Raw genomic sequence first — 27,068 nt, 5'->3', positions numbered from 1 at the left:
ACCCTGAGATTATGACCTGAACCAGAGTCAGAGTCTTAACCCACTGAGGCACCCAGGTGCTCAGCAACATCACATGTTCTGAGTGACAACATTGACCCACGCAGCAAGCATTAGCTGTGCACGCAGAGTCGATATGGGTTAGGAGGTCAGTCATAGAGGTCCAAATGACATTTGGAAGCAAGAACTGAGAGGGCTGTTACATGGTGGAGAGAATGAGACCAAAAGACAGAGGATGGGAAAGGATGGGGGATAGGTGGGAGGCCACCAGGCTGTCAGGGCCTTGAGGCTGCTGGTGGCAGGCTCTGTGGGTAGAACCACTTACATTTACAAGGGCCAGGGGTCAAGTACACATTTGGAACCTAGCATAAAAAATGTATTAGCTTTGGTTATTTGATTGAAGAGCACTTGATGAAAATTTTTGTTTTATCTTCTATTACCACTTCCAGCAGCTCCTCTTTTACATGGGAAAAAAATAAATATAGTTACAAGTTTATCATTCACAGCAGGTTGTGAGTCCTTTATATGTTAAAAATATGTAATATGAATCTTTCTGCCTTGATGGAAAAATGTGGGTGCAATTGTCTTTTTATGATTATGGTGTTATGTGTATGCTGTAGTTTCCCCATAAAAGTGTGACCTAAAAGGATCTGAAAGGATAACTATTGTGGAAGTGTTGTTAAAATACACTTAGAAATAATTTTTGAAAAGTGGAGCACTTCCCCAAATCTTTTATTGCCCCCAAATTTAAATCTCTGCAGTCTTTTCCAGTGTCCTCTCATTCTAGATCTTTCAGACATGACTGTCTTGCCTAATTTTTGGATCTGGGAGGAACATTTATATATTAAGAACCACTTACCCATTTGTCATACTGACCATTATTGCTAGAATACTTAATTAGTAAGGACTTACTGAGTGCTTACCAGGAGGTTCTATGTCTGTCACTGAGATCACAGAAGAGGTGCCCTTTGTTCACTCATTCATCCACCAACCTGTTTAAGCATGGTGCCAGGAGCTTAGGGCAGGTCCCGTTTTACAAGGAACTGATAGACTTTGTAAAATAGAGATATATCTTTTAAAGGTATTAGGAGGATTAAGTGAAATAATGTTTCTAAAGCACCTGAAACAGATACTCTGAATGAGTATTTTCTTTTTTTTTTTTTTAAGGATTTTATTTATTTGAGAGAGAGAATGAGATAGAGCACGAGAGGGGGGAGGGTCAGAGGGAGAGGTAGACTCCCCGCTGAGCAGGGAGCCTGATGCGGGACTCGATCCTGGGACTCCAGGATCATGACCTGAGCCGAAGGCAGTCGCTTAACCAACTGAGCCACCCAGGCACCCTCTGAATGAGTATTTTCCCCCAGGAACGGCAAAGATAGCTTTTAAGAAATTTTTGCAAATCATTGTGAAGATAAGAGGAATCTTGCTTAATATTGAATGTTAATTTACTGATTAAAAAAATCCAAGGGGCAAACACATTAAAATATTTTCTTCTTCTGGAATATCAATAGGAAACACCAAATTGAGGGATTGCCAAAACAATGAAGAGTAAGAGTATTAGAAATCAGTCACATGTAAAAGAATTATAGAAGAGCTTTTAAAAAAATATGTAAAAGTAATACTTTGTTTTCAGATGCTTTCTTCTTGAATGTTGGCTGTTAGTCACTCTTGACATTTTACCTGGAGAAGGGGAGACCATCATGTCAGTGACTGATCTTGGCTGTTCATTATTTCTGTGAACTCTCAGGAAGTTCAGTCTGAACATCAGAAAGAGTTAATATCACAGTAACTCAAGTCTAAGAAGACAAATCTGGTGCTTCCTCTGGAAACATACACATCCCTCCACCTGCCCCCCGAAGTCTGATAAATCTTGCAACTACAGTTTTTTTCTCAGTTGTAGTGTATTGGACATGAATTTGAATCTGATCGGATTTCCTTATGCAAAAAGTGGGCATTTTTGCCACTTGTCTTCCGAATAGGAGTGATTCCAAAATTGGAAAATCACTCTGCAAAGAAAACCTACAGATTTATGACACCATGTTTTTTCTGTATTCAGGGGAAATGCCTCCAGTTTCATAATTCTTTCTTTACCTAGAAGTAATTACTGACATTTGTAACAATTTCTTTGTTTGACTGATACTATTGCCTGAAGGTTTTTGAGGATATTGTACTCTATTTTATTTTCCCAGTGCTATTCAATAGAACTTTTTGCTATGACAGAAATGTTCTCTATCTGTGTAGTGCAGGGTGGTAACCACTAGCCACATGTGGCTTTCAAGCATTTGAAATGTGGCTATTGAGTCTGCATAACTGAGAAAATGAATTTTTTAATTGTATTTAATTTTAATTAATTTAAATGTAAACTTAAATAGCCACCTGTGTGTAGTGACTACCATATTGAACAGTGCAATTCAAGATAAATATTAATATATATTAATTCACAAGGGTTAAAACAGGTTTCAGCATAGACAATATTGAGGAGGTTGGTAGCTGGAGATTCTGATTTTGCAAAAGTTTTTTTTCTTTTTGAGGGTGAGGAGGGGTACAGGGAGGGGGAGAGAGAGAATCTTAAGCAGGCTCCATTTGGGGCTCAATCTCACAACCGTAAGATCATAAACTGAGCTGAAATCAAGAGTCAGACACTCAACTGACTGAGCCACCCAGGCGCCCCTGTTCTTGCCAAAGATTTTATCTCAGTATTCCATTGGGTGTCTTGATCTCAGCTGAGATCTTGATCTCAGGGTCATGAGTTCAAGCCCTGAATTGGACTCCACACTCTGTGTGGAGCCTACTTAAAAAAAAAATTCCATTGGGTGTGAAATTTTTTTCTTTCTTTCTTTCTTTCTTTCTTTCTTTCTTTCTTTCTTTCTTTCTTTCTTTCTTTCTTTCTTTCTTTCTTTCTTTCTTTCTTTCTTTTTTTAAGATTTTATTTATTTGAGAGAGAGAGAAACAGCATGAGAGGGGAGAGGGTCAGAGGGAGAAGCAGGCTCCCCACTGAGCCGGGAGCCCGATGCGGGACTCGATCCCAGGACTCCGGGATCATGACCTGAGCCAAAGGCAGTCTCTTAACCAACTGAGCCACCCAGGTGCCCTGGATGTGAAATTTCAAAAAAAAAAAAAATCTTTATAATATAAATTAGATAACGAAGTGTTTCTTCTTTCAATCTTGACTTTTGTTTTTTCTTTCCTATTTTCCCATATTTTTTTCAAGTTGATAACCTCAACCAAAAGCATTTTTCAGATATAATAAAAATTAGGCCAACAGCTTCATCATTTCTAGCTGTAGGTTCTTATGAGTGAGAGAGACAGACGAGGAGAGAGAGAGAGGGAGAGAATGAATGAGTAGGCTCAACTTTAAGCCAGCCTCAGATGTTTATTACTGAAGCTGACTTGGCTTTAAGACCATAGTGGGAGGTCCAAGATGATTCCACTTAATTTCTTAGAATGCATGTCATATGCCGTTTTGTTTGTTATGGTATTTCTTTTTCTTTCATGGCTTTTCATGATCTCATTCCATGTGTTTACAAACTACAACTGATCTTTTCAAAAAAAATTTTTTTTAAAGATTTATTTATTTATTTGACAGACAGACAGCGAGAGAGGGAACACAAGCAGGGGGAATGAGAGACGGAGAAGCAGGCTTCCCGCAGAGCAGGGAGCCCGATGTGGGACTCGATCCCAGGACCCCGGGATCGTGACCTGAGCCGAAGGCAGTCGCTTAACCAACTGAGCCACCCAGGTGCCCCTCAAAATTTTTTAATTAAAAAATATTTTGACATATAATTAATATACAGGGTTATATTAGTGTCAGGTGTACAACATAGTGATTCAACAATTCTGTACATTACTCAGTGCTAATCACCAGGAGTGTGCTTTTCATCCCCTTCACCTATTTCCCCCATCCCCCTACCCACCTCACCTCTGGTAACCACCAGTTTGTTCTCTATATTTAAGTCTGTTTTTGTCTTTTTTTTTTTTTTTAAGTCTGTTCGTTTGTTTCTTAAATTCCACTTATGAGTGAAATCATATGGTATTTGTCTTAGCATTATACCCTCTGGGTCCATCCATGTTGCTGCAAATGGCAAGATTTCATTATTTTTTATGGCCAAGTAATCTTCTTTAGCCATTCATTGATCGATGGACACTTGGGTTGCTTCTATATCTTGGCTATTGTAAATAATACTGCAGTAAACATAGGGACATATATATCTTTTCAAATTAATGTTTTGTTTTCTTTGGGTAAATACCCAGTAGTGGAATTACTGGATCATTCGGTGTTTCTTTTTTTAATTTTTTGAGGAACATCCATGCTGTTTTTCACAGTGGCTTCCCCAATTCGCATTCCCACTAACAGTGCACATGGGTTCCTTTTTCTCTACATTCTTGCCAATACTTGTTATTTCTTGTCTTTTTGATTCTAGCCATTCTGACAGCTATGAGGTCATAACTCATTGTGGTTTTGATTTGCATTTCCCTGCTGATAGTGATGTTGAGCATCATTTCATGTATCTGTTGGCCATCTGTATGTCTTCTTTGGAAAAATGTCTATTCAGGTCTTCTGCCCATTTTTAAATTGTATTGTTTGTACAACTAACCTTTTTAAAAAAATTAAGACTGAATTTTTAAAAGGAGCTGGGATGCATTTATCCATAGCAGTGTCTCTGCCTTCCTCTTTAACACCAAAGCACCATTTTATTTTATTTTTTAAAGATTTTATTTTTAAGTCATCACCACACCCAATGTGGGGTTCGAACTCACAACCCCAAGACCAAGAGTCACGTGCTGTACTGACTGAGCCAGCCAGGTGCCCCCCGAAGCACCGTTTTATATTGTAGAACATGTTTATTCCCCTAAAGGAAGTTGTTTGTTGATTAACTGAACACTATATTTGCCAATTTGCCTTCTTCATATATATTTCTTCTTCTTCATATATATTCCTTCTTCATATACATTTCTTTTTTTTTTTTTAAGATTTTATTTATTTATTTGACAGAGAGAGACACAGCGAGAGAGGGAACACAAGCAGGGGGAGTGGGAGACGGAGAAGCAGGCTTCCCGCAGAGCAGGGAACCCCGATGCGGGGCTCGATCCCAGGACCCTGGGATCATGACGTGGGCCAAAGGCAGACGCTTAACGACTGAGCCACCCAGGCGCCCCCATATATATAACATTTCAATTAAATGAAATATTTCCAATCAGGGGTTTCTGGTTGATCAAAAGCAAATGAAAAAATTACTTATACATTCATCATTTATTTATGATCACCTATTATATGCCAGGTACTGTTCCTGGTAATGGGAATACAATGGTGAACAAAACAGACAAAATTCTCATCCTCATGGAGCTTAAATTCTAGGAGAATCCTTTTTGTTTCCACTTCTATAGATAATTTTTCTAAAATATCTATTTCTCTTCATCTTGCAAATATATAAATTATCACAATCTAGTGTGTTTGGTGGTTTTTATTACTAAGATTTCTGAGTTGCCTTGAAGCCCTCATTCCTCAGTACTATTAGTGTAGAACCAAAGTTCTACTCTGATGCACTCAGGGAGCCTTTTAGCAAATACTGATGCTGCGCGTCCTGCCCTATCCTGATTTAGTTTTCAGCCATGGGGCCTGAGCTCCAATATGTTTTAACCACCCCAGGTGATTATGATGTGCTGCCAGAGTTGAGTACTACCAGCATAGAAAGCCTTGAGGGGTATGCAGCTAGCATATATACCATAAGGTATTTTAAGACCTAGTGATACCAACTTGTTTTGTTTTGATTTGTGATTGCAAATTAAGATGTACAAGCAGCAAGGGAGAAATGGGGTTGAAGGTTCTTTGTACCTTAAATCTAACATTTTATTTACCTACTCAATTTATTTAGCATCTATTATATTTCAGGTGTCAGGGCTTTGAAGATGAACAAAGAATGAACCCTGTTCTCTATGAATATATAATCTGGTAGGGGAGCTCACAAACTTTTTTTGTAAAGGGCCATATAGTAAATATTTTTGGTTTTATGAGCCACATAGTCTCTGTCCAACTCTGCTGTTATAGTGAGAAAGCAGCCATAGGCAATACGTAGACAGGGTACTGCGTTCCAGTAAACTTGATTTACGAAAACAGGCAATGGTCTGGATTTGGCTGCAGGCCTTAGTTGCCAGTAGAAGAAAGAGAAAATAAATTGATAATTACTGTAGAGTGGAGTATGTGATCAAAGCAAGCACAGGTACTTTAGTAACACAGAGAAGGGACATTGAATAGGCCAGGGGTTTACCTGAGAGACTTAAGGAAGGTCTTGGAGGAGATGCTGTTCAAGTGGATTATAAAGCACGGGTGGGAGTTTGAAGAAAGGGAAAGGAAAGGATGCCCTAAACAGAGGGACAAACATGCAGAGCATGGGGATCTAAAACAGCACTGCCTCTCCTGGAAACTAAAAGAAATCCAGTGGGGCTAGAACGCAGGTTGCATGCTTGGGCAGGAGGATAGGGTGAGGAGAGCGACTGGGCCATATTCTGATGGGCCTTGGCTAGGATGTGAGAAACATCGGGGGTGGAGCTGAAAGTCTTGGGGGGAGCAAATAAAGGATTTTAAGCAGGCAAGAGTAATTTGGTGGCTGCCTGTTGGAAAGGAGGAGATGCAGTAACTGTACTACTGTGGTAAATCAGATGGAAAATGGCAAGTGGCAAGTGTTTCTGGGATGGGATGCATAGGAGCACTGTTTAGACTACAGAATCTCTCGTCTTGGTGACTGCTTGCACGTGAGGACAGATGAGAAAGAAACATCTCAGAAAGCTTCTAGATTTCTGGCTTGGGTGACTGGATGGTGTAATCTATGTAGACGGGAGAAGGAACCTTGGGGAGGGGTAAAGATGATGAGTTCAATTCAGGACTTTGAGTTCAGGGTAAATGTATGACACCGAAACGTAGCTTCCCAGTAGAAAACGCATTGCTACTTAACTGGCCGTGGAGATTTGGGAGTCGGCGCGCCTAGGGATAGATAGGGCCATACATTTAGATTAAGGCCCCCACAGAGAGCCTGTAAGGTGACCAAACGGACAGCAGTGGACAAGGCCTTGGGTAATATGCACATTTGGAACCAGAATTCTGAAGGAGCAGTCAAATCGAGGTGGGAGGAAACTGGAAGACGGCTTGTTACCCAGGCTGAGGGGAGAAGTTTTGAGAAGGACGCAGGCAGTGCTGAGAAAACTGTCTCTGGGGTTCTGTGGTATGGATACTTCGCAGAGAATAAGAGTGAGGCCATAGCGACAGGGAATTAGACTACGCTCCCCAGAAACTTAGCTCAAGTGTGGGCAGCTCAAACATTGCTGCTGGCACTGTAAATTGGTAGATGTTTCTCAAGGGATGTTTGGAAAACTGTATTGAGAAATTTGACCATTTCACAATAAGTAATACCACTCTTAGAAAATCATGTCAGGAAAAATAATCAAATGTTCTGTAGTTGGTAATGATGAACAAAATTTCCAAAATGACATTTGGGTCATCTAATTTGATTAATCCCAAGAGACATGCCCTGTAAGTGCTTACAGATATGAATGACATGGTTCATTTTAATTGTTTTACCCTTTGACCATGGCCTTAGACCAGATTTATTCTGTTTGAGTTAGCTGTCTATGTGTTAGATTTTTTAAATTAAGAAATATTTAAAATACTGAACATTACAGAGTATATTAGGAACACATACGTACCCATTACCCAGATTGAAAGGATGTTAACATTGTGTCATGTCTGCCTATGATTTTTTAAAAAATTTTTTATTGTTATGTTAATCACCATACATTACATCATTAGTTCTTGATGTAGTGTTCCATGATTCATTGTTTGTGCATAACACCCAGTGCTCCACGCAGAACGTGCCCTCCTTAATACCCATCACCAGGCTAACCCATCCCCCCACCCCCCTCTCCTCTAGAACCCTCAGTTTGTTTTTCAGAGTCCATCATCTCTCATGGTTCCTCTTCCCCCTCTGACTTACTCACCTTCATTCTTCCCCTCCTGCTATCTTCTTCTTTTTCTTTTTTCTTAACATATCTTGCATTATTTGTTCCAGAAGTACAGATCTGTGATTCAACAGTCTTGCACAATTCACAGCGCTCACCATAGCACATACCCTCCCCAATGTCTATCACCCAGCCACCCCATCCCTCCCACCCCCCACCACTCCAGCAACCCTCAGTTTGTTTCCTGAGATTAAGAATTCCTCATATCAGTGAGGTCATATGATACATGTCTTTCTCTGATTAACTTATTTCACTCAGCATAACACCCTCCAGTTCCATCCACGTTGTTGCAAATGGCAAGATCTCATTCCTTTTGATGGCTGCATAATATTACATTGTGTATATATACCACATCTTCTTTATCCATTCATCTGTCGATGGACATCTTGGCTCTTTCCACAGTTTGGCTATTGTGGACATTGCTGCTATAAACATTGGGGTGCACGTACCCCTTTGGATCACTACATTTGTATCTTTGGAGTAAATACCCAGTAGTGCAATTGCTGGGGCAGAGGATAGCTCTATTTTCAACTTTTTGAGGAACCTCCATACTGTTTTCCAGAGTGGCTACACCAGCTTGCATTCCCACCAACAGTGTAGGAGGGTTCCCCTTTCTCCACATTCCCGCCAACCTCTGTCGTTTCCTGACTTGTTAATTTTAGCCATTCTGACTGGTGTGAGGTGGTATCTCATTGAGGTTTTGATTTGGATTTCCCTGATGCCAAGTGATGTTGAGCACTTTTTCATGTGTCTGTTGGCCATTTGGATGTCTTCTTTGGAAAAATGTCTGTTCATGTGTTCTGCCCATTTCTTGATTGGATTATTTGTTCTTTGGGTGTTGAGTTTGATAAGTTCTTTATAGATTTTGGACACTAGCCCTTTATCTGATATGTCATTTGCAAATATTTTCTCCCATTCTGTCAGTTGTCTTTTGGTTTTGTGGACTGTTTCTTTTGCTGTGCAAAAGCTTTTTATCTTGATGAAATCCCAATAGTTCACTTTTGCCCTTGCTTCCCTTGCCTTTGGCGATGTTTCTAGGAAGAAGTTGCTGCGGCTGAGGTCGAAGAGGTTGCTACCTGTGTTCTCCTTTAGGATTTTGATGGACTCCTGTCTCACGTTTAGGTCTTTCAACCATTTAGAGTCTATTTTTGTGTGTGGTGTAAGGAAATGGTCCAGTTTCATTCTTCTGCATGTGGCTGTCCAATTTTCCCAACACCATTTGTTGAAGAGACTGTCTTTTTTCCACTGGACATTCTTTCCTGCTTTGTCAAAGATGAGTTGACCATAGAGTTGAGGGTCCATTTCTGGGCTCTCTATTCTGTTCCATTGATCTATGTGTCTGTTTTTGTCCATACTGTCTTGATGATGACAGCTTTGTAATAGAGCTGGAAGTCTGGAATTGTGATGCCGCCAGCTTTGCTTTTCTTTTTCAATATTCCTCTGGCTATTCGGGGTCTCTTCTGGTTCCATAAAATTTTAGGATTATTTGTTCCATTTCTTTGAAAAAAGTGGATGGTATTTTGATGGGGATTGCATTGAATGTGTAGATTGCTCTAGGTAGCATTGACATCTTCACAATGTTTGTTCTTCCAATCCATGAGCATGGAACGTTTTTCCATTTCTTTGTGTCTTCTTCAATTTCTTTCATGAGTATTTTATAGTTGTCTGAGTACAGATCCTTTGCCTCTTTGGTTAAATTTATTCCTAGGTATCTTATGGTTTTGGGTGCAATTGTAAATGGGATCAACTCCTTAATTTCTCTCTCTTCTGTCTTGTTGTTGGTGTATAGGACTGCCACTGATTTCTGTGCATTGATTTTATATCCTGCTACTTTACTGAATTCCTGTATGAGTTCTAGCAGTTTTGGGGTGGAGTCTTTTGGGTTTTCCACATACAGTATCATATCATCTGCAAAGAGTGAGAGTTTGCCTTCCTCTTTGCCGATTTGGATGCCTTTGATTTCTTTTTGTTGTCTGATTGCTGTGGCTGGGACTTCTAATACTATGTTGAATAGCAGTGGTGATAGTGGACATCCCTGCCGTGTTCCTGACCTTAGGGGAAAAGCTCTCAGCTTTTCCCCATTGAGAATGATATTGGCTGTAGGTTTTTTATAGATGGCTTTTATGATATTGAGGTATGTACCCTCTATCCCTATACTCTGAAGAGTTTTGATCAAGAAAGGATGCTGTACTTTGTCAAATGCTTTTTCTGCATCTATTGAGAGGATCATATGATTGTTGTTCTTTCTTTTGTTAATGTATTGTATCACGTTGATTGATTTGCGGATGTTGAACCAGCCTTGCAGCCCAGGGATGAATCCCACTTGGTCATGGTGAATAATCCTTTTAATGTACTGTTGGACCCTATTGGCTAGTATTTTGGTGAGAATTTTTGCAGCCATGTTCATCAAGGATATTGGTCTGTAGTTCTCCTTTTTGATGGGGTCTTTGTCTGGTTTTGGGATCAAGGTAATGGTGGCCTCATAAAATGAGTTTGGAAGTTTTCCTTCCATTTCTATTTTTTGGAACAATTTCAGGAGAATAGGTATTAATTCTTCTTGAAACGTCTGATAGAATTCCCCTGGGAAGCCATCTGGCCCTGGGCTTTTGTTTGTTGGGAGATTTTTGATGACTGCTTCAATTTCCTTAGTGGTTATAGGTCTGTTCAGGTTTTCTATTTCTTCCTGGTTCAATTTTGGTAGTTGATACATCTCTAGGAATGCACCCATTTCTTCCAGGTTATCTAATTTGCTGGCATAGAGTTGCTCATAATATGTTCTTATAATTGTTTGTATTTCTTTGGTGTTGGTTGTGATCTCTCCTCTTTCATTAATGATTTTGTTGATTTGGGTCATTTCTCTTTTCTTTTTGATAAGTCTGGCCAGGGGTTTATCAATCTTTTTAATTCTTTCAAAGAACCAGCTCCTAGTTTCGTTGATCTGTTCTACTGTTCTTTTGGTTTCTAGTTCATTGATTTCTGCTCTGATCTTTATTATTTCTCTTCTCCTACTGGGTTTAGGCTTTATTTGCTGTTCTTTCTCCAGCTCCTTTAGGTGTAGGGTTAGGTTGTGTATTTGAGACCTTTCTTGTTTCTTGAGAAAGGCTTGTATTGCTATATACTTTCCTCTCAGGACTGCCTTTGCTGTATCCCAAAGATTTTGAACATTTGTGTTTTCATTTTCATTGGTTTCCATGAATTTTTTTTAATTCTTCTTTAATTTCCTGGTTGACCCATTCATTCCTTAGTAGGATGCTCTTTAGCCTCCATGTATTTGAGTTCTTTCCAACTTTCCTCTTGTGATTGAGTTCTAGTTTCAAAGCATTGTGGTCTGAAAATATGCAGGGAATAATCCCAATCTTTTGGTACCGGTTGAGACCTGATTTGTGACCTAGGATGTAATCAATTCTGGAGAATGTTCCATGGGCACTAGAGAAGAATGTGTATTCTGTTGCTTTGGGATGGAATGTTCTGAATATGTCTGTGAAGTCCATTTGGTCCACTGTGTCATTTAAAGTCTTTATTTCCTTGTTGATCTTTTGCTTAGATGATCTGTCCATTTCAGTGAGGGGGGTGTTAAAGTCCCCCACTATTATTGTATTACTGTCAATGTGTTTCTTCGCTTTTGTTATTAATTGCCTTATATAATTGGCTGCTCCCATGTTAGGGGCATAGATATTTACAATTGTTAGATCTTCTTGTTGGATAGACTCTTTAAGTAGGATATAGTGTCCTTCCTCATCTCTTATTACAGTCTTTGGTTTAAAATCTAATTTGTCTGATATAAGGATTGCCACCCCAGCTTTCTTTTGGTGTCCATTAGCATGGTAAATGGTTTTCCACCCCCTCACTTTCAATGTGGGGGTGTCTTTGGGTCTAAAATGAGTCTCTTGCAGACAACATATTGATGGGTCTTGTTTTTTAATCCAATCTGATAGCCTGTGTCTTTTGATTGGGGCATTTAGCCCATTTACATTCAGGGTAACTACTGAAAGGTATGAATTTAGTGCCATTGTATTGCCTGTAAGGTGACTGTTACTGTATATTGTCTCTGTTCCTTTCTGATCTGTGCTGCTTTTTGTCTCTCTCTTTGCTTAGAGGACCCCTTTCGATATTTCTTGGAGGGCTGGTTTCGTGTTTGCAAATTCCTTTAGTTTTTGTTTGTCCTGGAAGCTTTTTATCTCTCCTTCAATTTTCAATGACAGCCTAGCTGGATATAGTATTCTTGGCTGCATATTTTTCTCGTTTAGTGCTCTGAAGATATCATGCCAGTCCTTTCTGGCCTGCCAGGTCTCTGTGGATAGGTCTGTTGCCAATCTAATATTTCTACCATTGTAGGTTACATATCTCTTCTCCCGAGCTGCTTTCAGGATTTTCTCTTTGTCTCTGAGACTCGTAAGTTTTACTATTAGATGTCGCCTTTTGACCTATTTTTATTGATTTTGAGAGGGGTTCTCTGTGCCTCCTGGATTTTGATGCCTGTTTCCTTCCCCACATTAGGGAAGTTCTCTGCTATAATTTGCTCCAATATACCTTCTGCCCCTCTCTCTCTTTTTTCTTCTTCTGGGATCCCAATTATTCTAATGTTGTTTCGTCTTATCGTATCGCTTATCTCTCGAATTCTGCCCTTGTGATCCTGTAGTTGTTTGTCTCTCTTTTTCTCAGACTCTTTATTTTCCATCATTTGGTCTTCTATATCGCTGATTCTCTCTTCTGCCTCATTTATCCTAGCAGTTAGTGCCCCCATTTTTGATTGCACCTCATTAATAGCCTTTTTGATTTTGACTTGTTTAGATTTTAGTTCTTTTATTTCTCCAGAAAGGGTTTCTCTAATAACTTCCACGCTTTTTTCAAGCCCAGCTAGTATCTTTAAAGTCATGATTCTGAACTCTAGGTCCGACATCATACTAATGTCCGTATTGAGTAGGTCCCTGGCTGACGGTACTATCTCTTGTTCTTTTTGCTGAGGTGATTTTTTTCGTCTTGTGATTTTGTCCAGAGGAGAATAGATGAATGAGAGAACAAAATGCTAACAGGTTAACAACATCCCCAGCAAATGTTCTCTATACAAATCAGAAAAGACCTTCCAGTAAGTGGTCGCTTCTCTGTTCAGAGCGTTGTTGCTACTCTCCTCTTTGATCTCCTGTTGAGTTCATAGGTGTTCAGAATGGTTTGATCCCTATTCAGCTGAATTCCTGAGACCAGATGAAATCCAGGTCTCCTACTCCTCTGCCATCTTGCTCTGCCCCCTGCCTATGATTTTTAATATGACATTACATATCCACGTTAAATCCCCTTCCCCAGTCCTATTTTCCTCTCTCGCTCCCCACTTCACAGTTGATATTTATGCTTCCTGGTTTTGTTTTTATTACTTGCCTATGTGTAAATCCATATATAATTTATAGTGTTGTTTTACATATTTTTAAACTTTAGGTAAGTGCTGTCCTACTGTTCATATTATTCTTCAGTTTGAGGTTTTTACTCACCACTCTTTTTGAGATTTATTTATGATCATATATTGTACCTATATTTCTTTCAAAAACTTTATTCTATAGTATTTTGTTAACTGACAGAACCTCAATTTATATATTCATGGTCTTTTGGTAGGCACCCAGACTATTTCCTGCACACCTCTGTTCTTCAAGTTCCTCACTTATTAAATGGAGGTAATAAGAGTATCAACCTCATGGGGGGTTGACATTAATTAAAAATTAATTAGTATATTAATTACATTAACTACATTAATTAATATATTTAAAACACTAGCTCAGACCCTGACACACAGTAAGCATCCAATGTACATTAGCTATTCTTATCAGTATGACCATTAATATTATTATTAAACTCTCCAAATCTTTGCTGTCACACATATTGTGCATCTCTCCTTGTAGCCATGCATAATTTTTTCTTTTTTTTTAAGATTTTATTTATTTATTTGACAGAACGAGAGAGCAGGAGAGCACTAGCAGTGGAAGTGGCAGAGGGAGAGGGAGAAGCAGGCTTCCTGCTGAGCAGGGAGCCCAATGCGGGGCTCGATCTCAGCACCCTGAGATCATGACCTGAGCTGAAGGCAGACGCCCAACTGATTGAGCCACCCAGGCACCCCCATGCATAAGTTTCTTTAACATATACAACTAAAAGTTGAATTTCTGGTTGAAATGTGTGTTTAACTCTGCTATTTTGGATGTTGCCCATATCCTTTCTAAAGAGGTGGTACCATGTTTTCTTCCACCTACAACCCATGAAAGTTTCTTCTTCCTTGTTAACACTTGGTATTGTCAGACTGTCATTTTTGCCAACCGTCTTGGTATTGAAATGGTATTCCATTGTTTGCTTTAATCTGCACTTTCCTTATGTGTAGTGAGATTGAGATGAGAGTCTTTTCACATCTTTTTTAACCATTTGGGTTTTCTTTTATGTTAATTTTCTGCCCACTTTGCAATTGGGTTGTCATCTTTCTCTTATTGCATGGTAGGAATTCATTATGTATTTAGTATATTAGGTTGTACTCAGGGAAGGGTAAAAAAGATAAGCATATAAGTGCATTAAAACAAAACATTGTTCTAGTGTATCAGTTAGTTGTTGCTGGGGAGCAATCACAAAGTCTCATTGGCAGAAACAAGGACTTATCCTTGATTGCACATTGTGGCGTCAGCTGGAGTGGCTCTTCTTAGGCTACAGGTCTATAGGTTGGCTGAGACGGCTCATCTTGGGGCCCAGGCTAGAGGGTTAATGGCCACCGGGGCTCATTCTTTTCACAATGATGGCAGGAGTGGCGGGGGACAAGCCCCACCGTATAAACATCTGTCTGCTAACATCCCAGGGTACCAAAGCAAGTTCGATTTCAAGCGTGAAGTTAAGGGATAAGGAAAGACATACCTGCCATGAGTGTCCTTAGTCCTGAGGCCAAGAAAAGGGTGTGGAGGTATACTACTACTACGGGGGAATGAAAAATTAAAAATAATAATTTAATCAACTGTCCCCACTTTCATGTGTATGTTTATTTATTCATCTACCCTACACATAAAAAAGTATAAATGTATACACATAGGCAAATATACATGATACACATATGTGTACACACATATACACAAGATAAAATAAAACATGTAGCTACATGTAAAAAAGATTTATGAAACATGAAAATGGAATGGCATATGGAAGCAGGGTGATCTGTTTTGAGAAACTAGTGTAATATACCTGAAAAACCCAATTAAGAGTAAATATAAAAGCATTTCAGGGACAGGGCCAACAAAAATTTGATAATAAATTGGACACTGGGGACCAGGGAGGGGGAAATGAAGGGGAAGATGGAGTGAAGGAGAAGATATTAAAATTATCTACAATTCTGTGTGCCCAGGGAAAGTGGGGAGACCATAGTAGCACCAACCAGGAGCGGGAATGGGGGGCTGGAAGACAGCAGTTGGTCTTTCTTTGCATGGTTAGGTTTCATGTATCAGCAAACATCAAATTGCTCATGTCCTCAAAATGATTGGACTTTGGTGGCAAATTGAGACCAGGAGCACTAGTTAGCTTTGTTTGTGACTATGGATGAGTTTCTAATGTCTCTTCCAGTTCTTAAGATCCTTTGACCTTTATAGAGATGTACAGTTGGAGCAATATGAACAAAATGTTTCCCCAAAGAGTGCAGATTGAAAAGAATAAGACTTATGTGTTGGGGGCCAAATGATGTCCTCTAGGTAATTGCTCTTGGCCAACATAGTGCTGTTGTTCTTGTTCCTTTTTAATTATTTTTGTTTTTGTTTTTTAAATTTGAAAACATACTGAGGCTGGATATACTTCTATAGTCCAGCACCAGACTCGACCAACCTCTCCTGTCTTAGAACAACCAACTTTACATATTTACACTGTGTCCTAGTTCTGGAAGACATTTGGGATTTTGACCCCTTCTCTGGGTCTTAGGGCTAACTGCTGATGGGAAGGTGGAAAATACTCAAAGAAAATCAGGAAAAACCAGAGGTGGGCAAGCACTGAGTAATGAAAGTTGGGGTTAAATAGCCTTTTAAAGAAGTGCTAGAATTTGCTGGTTGGTCCAGAAAGCTGAAAAACAAGCTTGTTAAAATTTTTGTTGTTCTTTTACAGTTGGACTAGATGTTAAACTCTGCCAAGGGTAGAAACAATGTCTTTTCTATGTTCTGAAAGTTTATCTTGCAGTGAGGTGTCACGGCTACACTCGACAGGTGCTCCATTGCTTTTGGAAAGAAAGACGGGGAGGGAGAGTGGAGACAGGAAGAAAAAGAGAACCAAAGGATTCAGAGTTGCCCCCCTCTTCCAAATAATTAAATAGAGTTCATGTCTAGAATCCCCCAGATGAAAGAGGTCTTTTTGCACACTTACCACTTTTCTAGAAGCAAAAAGGGAGTTGGGAATAGGTTTCCTCTGTGTGGATATATTCGAGAAATGCTCTTTTCTCCCCCATTAACCACGTTCTCTAGCTCAGTGTCTCTCCTAACGAGTTTTCTTCTGTTCAACCCTCCCGTAGAAATGACTTGTTGATGGTCTGTCGCCAATTGAATATGGAAGAGTCTGTGGCTGAGATCATGAACCAGTTGGGCGCCGATGAACATGGGAAGATTTCCTTTCAGGATTTTACACGGTGCCGCATGCAGCTCGTTCGAGAAATTAGGAAGGAGGAAGTAGGTCTTTCTGAGAAGTCAGACAACTCCTGTAAAAAGAAGAAGCTGAGGGATAGAATTGCCTCCTGGCCTACGAGCAGCGACAACAGTTTGGGTAGGTACAACCAGGTGGTAGTTTGGTAGTGCCCCACTAGCCTTGCTTGGTGACCTCTGTACTCGGGAGGGGCCTGCCCAGCCTGCTGCCGGCTCATCCCCAGGCTATCTTCTTGGCCACACTTTCCCTGGGTGAATGCTCCCTCTTTCCCCCAGTTCTGTCCTACAGAGTTTGCTCTTTCTTATTTCTTATTGCTTTCTTTCTTTTAGTTCTTCCATTTTCCAAGCATAATAATGCATAGCCATTTAGCTATTGGAGAGGAAGGGCACACTGGATGGGAGAGGTGGTGACTGCATCAGCAGACCTCAGAAACTATTTGGAGACTCCTTCACATATTAGTTTTAGCTCTGGGCCATGAGGTTTTAAAAATCCATCTCGTTTGCTTAGTCTTTAAAATGTTTTCTGCAGAGTTTTCCTGTTCGTAACTTTACTGTTTCCTACCAATGCAAGACAAGCAAATTAGAAAGAAAGATCCTACAAATGTTGATAATTATTGAAGCTGGGTGATGGGAATGTGAGGCTTATTGTATATATTTTTAAGCACTCATATATATATATATATATATATTTAGAGTATTTGTAATTTTTTACAATGAAAAAGTTTAAAGGAAAGAGGCACCTGAAAGGGTAGCCTGAACAAAGGGACAGAGGAAAGTATCTGAATTTTCTACTTATATATTAGGGAATTTTTTTTTCCTTGAAAATATCTCTTGGATCTCTCTCTCTGTTTCTTTCTCTCCTGGGTAGATCTAGCGGCAGGAAACAAAGCTCCATGTTACTTGTCCATCATTTGTTAAATATATACTAATTAGCGTGGATAATTATGTGGTACTCCACAACACACACACACACACACACACATACACACACACACACACACATCCTGAATAGTGCTCTTGGCAGTGGAATCATTCGGAGCATTATTTTGAGTAATTGAAATAATAAACATGTCCTCATACCCCCTATGACTTACTATCTTAATGGATTCCATTTTAGCTTCAAATCAGATGTCTGGTAATGCATGTGCTCTCAGCATAATATGTAGAAATACTTAATTTTTGAAGTAACATTTTTCTGAGTATTAAAGTAATATATGTTCATTATAGAACAATAAGGTAAAAAAAGGGAAGCAGAAGAAAATAAAAATCATCCTTAATATCTCACATCCAGAAATAACTACTGCTTAGATATCTCCCCCCTTCTCTCTCTCTCTCTCATGTGTGTGTGTATGTGATTTGTTTTTTACTAATTTTTTCACATACTTTCTATATAGTTTTATATCCTGCAATTCTTCCTTTGCATTTTCCTCATGCTTTTAAATAGCATTTGAAAGCATGATTTGTAATAGTTGCATGACATAAAAAGGACATGTAGTAATATTTATTAAGTGAAAGAATGAGTGGAGCTCTTTTCGCTAAGCTGTGTTTTCTAATTTTTCTGCCAAGAACATGGCCTTCTTATATAAATTAATAAGCCCACACACATACACATTTGAAGTCAACTGTGGTATATCCCAACAAGTGAATCCCATGTGGCCATTGAAGTAATATTTAATGTGTCTATAGGAGGAATACTTTGTATGGGAAAAAAGTATGCTGTTAAAAATTATATTTTAGTATGTAGCATATGTTTATAAATATTCTATAAGGGGCAATTTTGATAGAATTGTGCCCACATCTAATTGGATGGGCCATCTCATAGGTTTGCCCTAACTAGAGAAAGAGGTAAAAAGCAGTTCCTCCCAACCTTTGTAACTGTGTGCCCGGATGAAAAAAGAGGTAACTGAGAGCTGGTGAGTCATAAAAAAAAGAGGTAACTGAGAGCAGCTGGTCATGAACTGAGGAAATGCCAGCAGATGTGCAAGCTTGTGCCAGTTTCTCCTGGTAGTTAAAGCCTCAGAGTCAGATCATTTGAGTGTGAATCCTGGTTCCGTCACTTCCTGCATCCGTGACACTGGACAAGTTACCCAACGTCTCCATATCTCAGTTTCCTCATCGGGTGTTGTGTGAGAACAATTACAGTTATTTGGAGGAATGTAGAAGCTAATATCTATAAAAAGCACATAAAACAGTGCCTAGCCCATAATAAGCACTAAACACAAGTTAATATTGTTGTTATTACCACTCAGTTTTATTGCTTGCTGATTGTGACAGTTCAGTCTAATGTGAATCAAATACATTGAAAAATCTATGATAATTAAAGAGTCCCTCTCTTCCACACCGTTAATCATCCCTTCTGACTCTATGCGGAGAAAGTGGAGTTCCTCCCACCCTGGGGTCAGGGAAGCCCTTTCCTGGCTCCATGTCCCTTCCAGCTCCTGTCCCCCTCTTCTCTGCTCCTCTTCACAGCTGATCGTTTTGAAGAGTTTATCTACACTGAATGTTTACGAGTCCTCACCAAGGCTTCAACGCACTCTTCCCAGCTTTGGTTGTCACCGCTCCCCTGAACCTGCTCTGCCTGCCTCCATGGGGACCAACTCGATGGGCCCTCTTCTGTCCTCAGCTGGATCTTTGCCATTTTACTCAGTGACTACTCCTTCATTCCAGCTGCATTTCATTCTTTTGGACTTTTCCACACCACATCCTCCTGGGGTTCTGCCCCCCATTTTGGCCTCCCTTTCTCAGTGTCAGTCTCTCAGGTGCTTTGGGATTACAATCTCTCTCTAGATGATGCAGTGCCCGTGATGTCAAATACTGTTTTTGTGCCAGCTACTCCCATGTCTGCATCTAGCCCTGCTCTTTCCCATGAGCTCCTGAATCAGGTAAAAATGACACATATTCCTGGATGTCTTGTAGACCTCTCACCCTTAACACGGTCAGAAGGATTCTCAATTCCCTTCTTCACTCTTCCTCCCAGCATCATTGATCACCCAGATATCCCCGTAGAGGAAATATCACCATCCTCTAGTTTGCTCAAGCCAGCCAGTCCTGTTGTCTCTTGTCAAAGTACATCCACAGTCTGTCTCCTTCCTTTGCTCTCCTGCCACCACCCTCGTCTAAATCACCCTCATGTCTTGCTTTGTTGACTAAAATAGCCTGTAACTGGCCTCCCTGATTCCTACCTTGACCCCCTACATTTCATTCTTTATCCTGCAGTCAGAGTGGTCTTCTAACATTATGGAAACATGCTCAGCTCGTTCTCATGTCTGCAGCATTCTGTGGGGCTTCCATATCACCTAAAATGATGTCCAAATTCCTTACTGCAGTCTGGCTCATACCCACCACGAATGAACTGAACTTGTTATCATACTGATTGCCCTGACTAATTATGCATGTTCCAGCCACACTGACCTTCTGCTAGTCCTCCAACTTAGCAAACTGAACCAGCCTTCAACCTTTGCCCTGGCCCTTTACTCTGGTCTAGAACACTCTTCTTTCGGACCTTTTCATTTATTCAGATTTCAGCTTAAATATTCCTTCTTTTTTTTTTTTTAAGATTTTATTTATTTATTTGCCAGAGAGAGAGAAAGCACAAGCAGGAGGAGTGGCAGGCAGAGGGGGAAGCAGGCTCCCCACTGAGCAGGGAGCCTGACCCTGGGCTTGATCTTAGGACCCTGAGATCATGACCTGAGCCAAAGACAGACGCTTAACCGACTGAGCCATCCAGACACCGCCATACAACTTATTCTTATCTGACATTACATTGTGTATTTACTCAGAGACTTATTTATGTATGTCCCCCAGTACAATGAGAGTTCTACCAGAGTGGAGTGCTGATGACCTTGTAGGGGTACTGCTATACCCCCAGCACTTGGAACAGAGCTTGGCACATTAGAGATGTTTAGTGCATATTTGTTGAACAATCGGATGAGCAATGCGCGGTGTTCGTGCTCTTTTAGGGACACACGGCCGCACAGTGCGTGGTTCCAGACACCAAGGAACTTACAATTTAATTGTGAAGTGATAAGCACATGACAAATTAAATAGCAAGTTAGAATCAACAGAACTTTTGAAGCAATGGAATGGTGCAGAAGATAAGGTGTATAAGGAGAGCTAAGAAAGACCATAAGCAGGAGTTTCAGGAAAGCTTTGGGATGTTACCTGCGGCTGCATTATGGAGAGAAGTAGAAAGAATGTTGTGCTGCTATGAGAAAAGCCTAAGAAAAACTTGGGTTTAACAGTTAAGGGTCAGAAGAACTTTATTGTCAGCTCTGACATTTCCCAGCACATCCACAGTGGGGAGTTGGCAGAAAAAGAAGAGCCATCAAAATATTACATGCTCAACTTGGAAGAGGAATTTCGATAGATTCCTTTTTCTCAAATGTTTTCCAGAGAGCACCGGTTTCAAAGGATGGTCATAAATATTATGTGAAGAAATAATTCCTTTGTTAAATACATTTGAAAGCTTTGGATTAAACTAGATTAATAGTTTCCTTTACTGAAAGACATCTCCGAGTCTTTAATATGCTAATATTTCTTGTGACTCTCCAGGAGAAGAATACAATATATAGCATTTCACACATTTAATTGACCATAAACTTTCCATGTATGCATCTTCTCTTTGCCTTTGTATTCTCTGCTCAAATACACTTTGGGAAAAATGAGGATATCTGAACAACTAGATCATAATAGATTTTTATATCTATTTTAAGTCCTCTTAGAAATAATATTTAAAAAAATTCTTATGTCTGGGCGCCTGGGTGGCTCAGTCAGTTGAGCGACTGCCTTCGGCTCAGGTCATGATCCTGGAGTCCCAGGATCGAGTCCCGCATCGGGCTCCCTGCTCAGCGGGGAGTCTGCTTCTCCCTCTGACCCTCTTCCCTCTCGTGCTCTCTATCTCTCATTCTCTCTCTCTCTCTCAAATAAATAAATAAAATCTTAAAAAAAAAAAATTCTTATGTCTTTTAGGCACCAGCTATATAAAATCAAATGTGGCAATAACAATAGTAAAAATGGTTAAAAATTACTAATATTTACTGTGCACAAGGCAATTTGCTAGGCATTTTATTTGGATCGTATGCTAGAAAGATAAATTCCAGGTCACTGCTGAGTTGCTATGGAATTCAGGCTACATTCTTGATTATTCTGGGCTTCAGTTTTCTTATCTCTAAAGATAGGGTAGTAATACCTGCATTATAGGACAGTTGGAAGGACTTAGTGAGATATCATTTGTAAAGTTCCTACACAGTGCCTATTCACAGTAGCTTTTCAATAAATAATAGTGTTCCTATAATTATCACTATCATCTCTAATCCTTGTGGCTACCTGCAAAGCTTAGAATAGAATCCTCCATTTATAGAGGAGGACACTGAGGCTCAGAGATGTTACTGGACTTGCTCTACGCCACAGAGCTAATAATGAGTTGAGAACACTGACATTGCTTACTGAAAAGAGATGATTCTGAGTCGCCTGCAACTTAGAAAAACGGGCTTGACCAAGATGCCAATTAAAAAGAACACTGCCATCCAGAGGCCAGTCCCAGAAATTGCAGGCACATGGTCCCAAGGGTCTTCAGAATGGCTCTGAGAGGACAATTCCTGTGAGGTAAACCCGTCCCTTGGGCAGCGAAGTGACAACATGCATCACACCAAAATAGGTATGAGGTTTTGTGTATGCTGCCTAATTTGCCAGTGGAAAACAAATGCTTTAGGTTTATTATAATTATTTGTAATTTTCATTTTAAAATTTTGTGATTTAATTTTTTTCATTTTAAAATTTAAATTAAAAAAAATTAAATCACATTTTTAAAACTATGATTTAAAAATTTTTTCAATTTTCTTTGTGATTAGGAGAGACTGGAGTTAAAAATTCCTAGCATTGTGTATTTATATATGTTAGCAATTCCAACAGGCATATCCTTTTAAGTAAACAGTTTTTTTACTTTAACCAAGCTGTAAACTTTACCCATGATTTCCACATATTTTTGCCAAATGTGTGAATTATGTGAAAGAGATAGTGCTTCAGGGTGATGACCACGGGAAAAAAACACTGAATTGCCTGAGGAGAACTGATAAAAGCCTTCAAGCTTGCCTAATGAGGTTACAAGCCTATGTTTTCAGATCTTCGGGGGCACTCATTTTTCTTCCTTTGGTCAGGTCTCAGAGAGCCCAAGACTTAATTTGAATCAAATCCCTATGGTTTTAAAACATTGTTTAAGACAGCAGACATTAAGACCTGTTAATTAATACAACTACATTTAATTTATGCTAAGATTAGGACAGTGGGCACAGTTTCCAATAACCTATATCTTCAAAAGACCCTTTATTGGTCTTGCCTTGAGTTATATTCCCACCTGAAGTGTCAGCCTTCATTCCTGCTTTGGTAATGCCCCTGTGGTCCAGCAGGAACATATAAAGTACTGAAGTGTCTCAGAGAAACTAATAGCAAGACTTTTCCTTAACAGGAATTCAAAGTAAAAAATTAGATCAAAGAACATATAGTTTAGATGGGAAGGTCCCCAAACCCTACAAGCCTAAGGGATAAATGTAAGGAGAGACTGATTGCTTGGCGTATTTAAAGAAATAAATAAGCAGCCCCCTGATTTTTGGTTTAGTATCTTGCTTTCAAAAAAATTAAAACCACAATTCATTAATATAACATAAAGCCTGTCTACTCCTGACACATCCCAATTTTTCCAGAATGAATGTTACTCTTAAATATTGTTGGGGCTGTTTTTGTGTATATAAAAATTCTTCTAAACTCTTGAAACAAGTGAGACAAGAAGTCATTTTTCCAATCCAGCTGCATTATCCCTAGTATGTAGGGTCCTGGCTGGTGAATTAAGAAAATAAAAAATGGTTTAAATCCCCTATGGGTTCTGTATGAGCAATTAATAATTAACACAGAGCCTTTTAAATAAAATCATTCATGAGAGTGATTCATTGTTAAAAGTACTGCCCAGCTAGCATAAAACCAAACTGAAGTCACAGTAGTTTTTAGTTTCAGTTGAAGGTTTCTGGAAGTTTTTTTTACATACCCTAAGCCCTCTGTCACAGAGAGAACAATATGTTTATTTAATTCATTCTACTCCTAAATTGGGAGTTAGAATAGGCTTCTAAAGTTTTTAAGTAATAGATATCATTTCACATTCTTTTTTTATGATTCCAGTAAGTATAACATAATTTTATTGTATTACAAAGTATTGTATTGATTTGCCACATTTTTGTAGTTTGGAGAAGGAATTGCCTTCATTATTTTTTTAAAGTTTTAATTTAAATTCCAGTTAGTTAACCTACAGTGTAGTATTAGTTTCAGGCATACAATATAGTGATTCAACACTCCATACATAACCCGGTGCTCATCACAAGTGCCCTCCTAATCCCCATCACCTATTTAACCCATCTTCCCACCCACCTCCCTTCTGGTAACCATCAGAGGCCAAGAGATCTTTTGAACAAAGAAACAGGAGAGGATATTATAAATCACTTCTCCCCTAACCCCTACCAAGTTATGTCCTCACTGGTTATTTGAAGCATTGTGGAGTCTCAGCTGAACCCACATATTAAAATTTAAGTACAAAACAGCTAATGAAATAAAAGATAAATGACTTTGGCATCATCCGAGACAGTGAAAATAATCAAGTCAGGTGTATGTTATTTATCAGACTGAAAATGTTTCCGTATTGGTTATATCTGAACTTTGATTCTTTGTGTTTATTTGGCTGTTCTTTGTCTGAACTTTAAATTCTGCACTTAAGATGCCAAATTCTATTTGTAGTACATTGACTGTCATCTCTCCATTATGTAGTCACTACAGAAAAACTAAAGGACAATGTAAGAAGAAAAAAAATATGGTGTATTTCTTTTAATTTATTTATTTGAGAGAGAGAGTGAGAGGGAGAAAGTAAGAGAGAGCAAGTGGGGTGGGGGGGCAGAGGGAGAGAGAATCTCAAGCAGTCTGCACACCCAGTGCCAGGCCTGAGGCAGGGCTTCATCTCACGACCCTGAGATCATGACCTGAGCCAAGATCAAGAGTCGGATGGTAAGTGACTGAGCCACCCAGGTACCCCTGGTATATTTCTTTTTAAAACTTTTAAGCAAGTATGTATAAGATCATACCAGATTCTCAGGTACTTCTTGAGATATTTAATAGTTTAGATTTCTTTTGCAGATTATTATGTCCTGTAAGTAACTATGCTGTTCTGTGGTGGTCTAAATTCTTGGAAAATGATGTCTCACATAGTGCATACTGGTTCTGTCTTACTTCCTGATTTTGTCTTTTATTGGTATTTCTGGCTATCTGGTGCTGCTCCTTTTGAATATATTATTTTAGCCCCCTTCCCAATGGCATTAATTACTTCATTTTAGTCAGCATAGAACAAAAAGTTCCTGAGGATCCAGGTGTGCTTATCTCAGGTGGTAATACTAGTATGAGGGGCGCCCCTGATTACCTGTGTTGATTGTATCTTTTGAAGGACATATAACACAATGAGATTGTTCATCTATTTTCCCTCCAACATGATTTAGCTGAAGCAATTCTTTAAGTGTCACTGTTTTTATGGCATGTTGAAGCCATTCCAATTTCAGTGGCAGTGATACAACTTGGCACGATTTTAGATATTTTTCATGGAGTAAAAATGATTCCTTGGCTGAGATAAAGCCTCAGTCTGCTGGCAGAAAGTGTTTAGTTTGGCCAGCCTATTTCATTGTCCATTGTTCTTTCTGGAGAATCTGTCACTCAACATTATAATCACAAAAAGCTCAGGAAGGCTTATTTTGCTTCCTGTTTTATCTTGTAAGGCTACTGCAAGTTCATTGGAGAACATAAGTGAAAGGGCATTAGTAAGTGACAGTTTAAATCAGTTAAATTTTTATGGTTGCTTTGGAAGGATTTTGTATGGTTTCCAGTTGATCCATTTATGTTTACTATCTACAAGAAAAACATTTTCGCTTCTAGTTGAAGCAGAATTTAATCTGATATGTTGTGTATTTATTTAGCTCTCATTTTCTGAATGTATATCAGTCAGTTCTAGATAAATTTTAATGCAAACTAATTACCGCGTCAGATTTGTCTCTTGGTATTTGTAGTGTTTTCTTTGATTTATCTGACTTAAGATTTAGAGTCCTTTGATAAAACTGTGCCCTTGAATTACAATACAGCCCAGAGGGTCTGTTAAATACCCTCTGGTTATAGCCTCTGTATAGTATAGATGAGGAAATGAAGATGGAGGGGTTAAATAATAATAATTCTCAGGCCACGGAGTTAGTTGGTGCCGTGGCTGGGGCTAAATGAGACCTCTCCTGAGTCCTGGCTTAATTGTTTTTCTAATAATTCACACGCTGTGTTCTTTTCTATTTTTCTCCTGCTGTATTAACAAAAACTTAGAATTCCAATCTCCAAGATGGTTTTTTTTTTCTTGTTAGGAATTTCTACAGCAAGATTTATGCCACCCTGGACTCATGCTAAAAGTAAATTTAATTACTAATCTCACCTATTTCAGTTGTCTTGAGGCCAAAACCAAAGCACTCAAAATGCTTACATCTTTCTAACACTTTACACTTTGCCCTCTTCTTCTTTTTTTTTTTTTAAGATTTTATATATTTATTTGAGAGAGCAGGAGAGAGTCACAAGCAGGGAGAGTGGCAGGCAGAGGGAGAAGCAGACTCCCCACTGAGCAGGGAGCCTGATGTGGGACTCAATCCTAGGACCCTCAGATCATGACCTGAGCCGAAGGCAGACGCTTAACCTACTGAGCCACCCAGGCGCCCCAAGACATTTGCAAAATCTTTTATGAATGCTGCCACTTTGGTCTGTTTGGGATATTGTCCCAAGGAAAAAGAATTGTCCATTCTTGAACCACAATGCCAAAGGGAATCAGCTCTGCCTCTTTATGGCCTGGGAATGGTTGCAGGGATAATTAGAGGGAAATCCTGAAGGGGGAAGTGTATCATGGAGCACAACAGTTGGGATTATGATGTTCTGCTCCATCATCCACATAGTGGAGATTCTCCATCCATTGCCAGCCTTGTAGGACAAGAGGTTTGTTTTTATTAAGGGAACTATTTTCTCACACCTTTCTGTTGATTTGCTTTGATGTTGACTAATTTATACCCTGAGAGTCTATTCCTTTGGTTTATCCCCAAGAAATGCTTTTTCTAAAAGCTAAATACCAGAAAACATATTTAGTCTTATCAGTCATTCATACTGTATATTAATAATATGACCAGATTTTTTTTACTTGAAGTGGCTCTATTGAGGAGGAGCCATGGGAAAGGTCCTGAAGGACAGTGGTAGGACGAAGGAGAGTTAGAGTTGTGGAAGAAACCTGAGGAAGGAATGGGGTGGGGCTTATGAAAACCATTTTGTCTGTTTCACTCCTGCCTATGCCTGGTCCGATAAAGTTCCCATTTATTTAGGGTGGCATAGATCCGTGTT

General features: G+C 39.3%; 1 protein-coding gene across 2 annotated transcripts in view; it reads left to right on the top strand.

The window, feature by feature from the left end:
- Nucleotides 1–27,068, top strand: part of MCC (MCC regulator of WNT signaling pathway) — a 392,983-nt gene that overhangs the window by 57,090 nt on the left and 308,825 nt on the right. For both annotated transcript variants that reach the window (XM_027605212.2, XM_027605213.2), the window contains exon 2: nucleotides 16,508–16,755. In XM_027605212.2, coding sequence (XP_027461013.2) covers nucleotides 16,508–16,755 — 248 coding nt within the window. The remainder of the gene's footprint in view (nucleotides 1–16,507; nucleotides 16,756–27,068) is intronic.

The sequence above is a fragment of the Zalophus californianus genome, chromosome 5 (genome assembly GCF_009762305.2).
Source record: "Zalophus californianus isolate mZalCal1 chromosome 5, mZalCal1.pri.v2, whole genome shotgun sequence".
Taxonomy (NCBI): domain Eukaryota; kingdom Metazoa; phylum Chordata; class Mammalia; order Carnivora; family Otariidae; genus Zalophus; species Zalophus californianus.
The sequence above is the reverse complement of the archived record's forward strand: the minus strand, read 5'-3'. Positions and strand labels throughout refer to the sequence as shown.